Source organism: Mesitornis unicolor, unplaced genomic scaffold, assembly GCF_000695765.1.
Source record: "Mesitornis unicolor isolate BGI_N332 unplaced genomic scaffold, ASM69576v1 scaffold10383, whole genome shotgun sequence".
Classification (NCBI taxonomy): Eukaryota; Metazoa; Chordata; class Aves; order Mesitornithiformes; family Mesitornithidae; genus Mesitornis; species Mesitornis unicolor.
Genome location: NW_010174022.1, coordinates 71021 through 73718, shown reverse-complemented (window position 1 = coordinate 73718; position 2698 = coordinate 71021). Strand labels below are relative to the sequence as shown.

The window sequence follows — 2698 nt, the reverse complement described above, 5'->3', positions numbered from 1 at the left end:
ACCCCAGGTGGTCTAATCCACTCAGGCACACTCCTGCCTGCTGTCATGTGCATCAGGGAATAAAAACCCTAAGATTCATGCTAGAAATGGGGAGTTACTTCTCCAGCCATGGAGTGATGAGAACCTTCCCCCTTGGTCAGGATGCCAGCCAAGGTAACTTACGTGGGAGCCCTTAGCTGGAGGGACAGGATGAACTTGGAACCGTACCAATGAACTGGAAGGACTGACGAATTTGCTCACTCTCCATCCCCACCACTCGGGTCACCTTGTGGGTAAAATTATTTACCTCAGCTAACACTGAGTGATACATTTCCTTCTTAGGTTCATATTCCCTGAGTGTATTTTATATTTCTCCTCAAGTTCATTTCTAGGTTTCCCTGAGTGTATTCTTGGTTTCGCTCCACTGTATTTCCGTTCAAACGGGCTTGTTTATTTGCGAATGCCAGGCTTACTGTGGGCAAGTTGTTGTTTTGTTGTTGTTAGTGTTTGTGCTTCATAGTGCGTTGTTGTTGGTATTATATTAGTTATAGAACCTTTAGTGTACCTGTAGCTTTTCAATTTATCACCGGCAATCCAAAAGAACCTGTAAATGTTGCTGTAAATAAACGATTACTATTTGTTACCTGACTTGCATCTGTCACATATTCGGTGCCGGCCTCACAAGACCGGATTTATTTCCCTGTTTTTTGCAACAGGGTGCACTTGATCCCACTATGTCATTGATTAAGATGTTAAACAGTGGTCCTGGTACAGACCCCTGAGGGACACCACTTGTCACCCATCTCCATCTGGACATCGAGCCATTGACCACTACCCTCTGGATGTGACCATCCAACCAATTCCTCTTCCACTGAACAGTTCATCCATCAAATCCATATCTTTCCAACTTAGAGAGAAGGGTGTTGCAGAGGATTGTGTCAAAGGCCTTGCAGAAATCCAGATAGATGAAATTCATAGCTCTTCCCTTGTCCACTGATGAAGTCACTCCATCATGGAAGGCCACTAGGTTGGTCAGGCACTTGGTGAAGCCATGCTGGCTGTCTCGAAGTACCTCCCTGTCCTCCATGTGCCTTAGCAGAGCTTCTAGGAGGATCTGTTCCATGATAACAGACACAGAGGTGGGGGTGACAGTAGATAACATTATGTATTTCTTCTTCTGAATATGTCCTTCTGTTTGTTTTTCTTACTGATTATTTTTAATAGCTAGAATTACCATTGTGAAATTTCTTATTTATTTTCAACAATATGTAGTATATAATTTGTCACCTTTATAATAATCAGAAAGGTTTCAGCTCCTCAAGTATGTGTTGTCTAGCGTAGTATGGCTAGAATCTCTTGTGATAGTTTATTTTCACCTGTGTTTAGTTACTGATTTTGACTTTGAAAGTCACCTTTCTCTGGAAAGAGGAATTTTTGTGTTCTGCTGGCTCCCAATTTAAAACAGGGAAGATACGCATGTGAAGAATGCATTTTATTCATGTATTCAGAATGTGGAACTTTGTACAAACTGGATGACGTGATGTGTTTTATCATCTTTCCAGATGGTTGAGATGATGAAATAATTCAATCAAAGTTATTATATTTTATAAAAAGTAGAAACTCTTTAATAAATAGGAGTTGAACTATTTTTTTGAAAAAGTCCTCTATTTTTACCAGAGCAATATCGAAATTGCTATAATGTATGTGTATATGAATTTGTATGTACAGCTGGTATTTGCAATATGCATATATTGCAATAGAGCTGTTTATAGTATCTCTAAATCCTGTAATTATACTGATTATACTGCAGTAATTTCCAGTTGTTTGGTTATTCTTGCACATACTGTGAGTTATTTTTTGCTTAAAGTTCATTAATTACTTTGTATAACTGGATAGACTTACTTTCAAAAGGGCTCATAAAAGGTGTGTACAGAGCTTGTGCATAATACATTATACTGGGAGAAGTCCGGGAACCTTTATTTCTGTGCTCACTATCCTTTTGTCTATTCATAATGGGCCTGGCTTTGGCTAATTGGCTTTTAATTGTCTTTAGTGGCATATCGAAGAGATGAAATGTGGTCTGAGGACCGATACGACTATGAAAGAGTTCCCAGAGAGCGTCTGCCTCCCAGGATTCATCCTGATGTAAGTATGTTTCTTTAGCATTGTACTGTTACACTGTACCTTGATGCCCTGGCTTGGATCAAAAGGGCTGGATTTATGTACTTATTTAAGTTCCTAGTGTACCCTGAGTTCTGTTCTTTTCTCATTTGTTTAAGCTAACAATCTAGAAAATGCATCTGCTCAGAGACAGAGATGATGTCTACAAATGTAGATAATGTCTTGGGTTGTTTGGTTTTTTTGGTTTGTTTTTTTGATTATTATTTTTTCAAATCTATTGAAAGTGGCTTAGAATATTTGTATTTTGATAAATTGATTTTTCTGCAGTGTAATTCTTTGTGTTATTAAACACAGGAGTTTTGAAATAATTTCTGGAGAACCAAAAGTCATACTATTGTATTTTTCCATAGAAGGTGTGAGTTGTTTTTATTTAATACATCTTTGAAGTGATTTGAGGTGCAATTGACTACTTTTCTAGCCACTGATGCAGTTTTTTGTTATGATGCTTAAAGTATAGAAGGAAATGTTTATAACAAATGTTGAAAATACATCTTTATTGAAGAAATTGTGTTTGGAGCCTTGTAAGGGAAGTGCTTAT

At 37.8% G+C, this 2698-nt stretch overlaps 1 protein-coding gene across 1 annotated transcript in view; it reads left to right on the top strand.

Annotated features, from left to right (window-relative positions):
- Positions 1-2052: 2052 nt before the first annotated feature.
- Positions 2053-2698, top strand: part of PPHLN1 (periphilin 1) — a 53247-nt gene continuing 52601 nt past the window's right edge. Inside the window, exon 1 of the mRNA XM_010180912.1 lies at positions 2053-2124. Within this exon, the coding sequence (XP_010179214.1) occupies positions 2053-2124 (72 nt within the window). The remainder of the gene's footprint in view (positions 2125-2698) is intronic.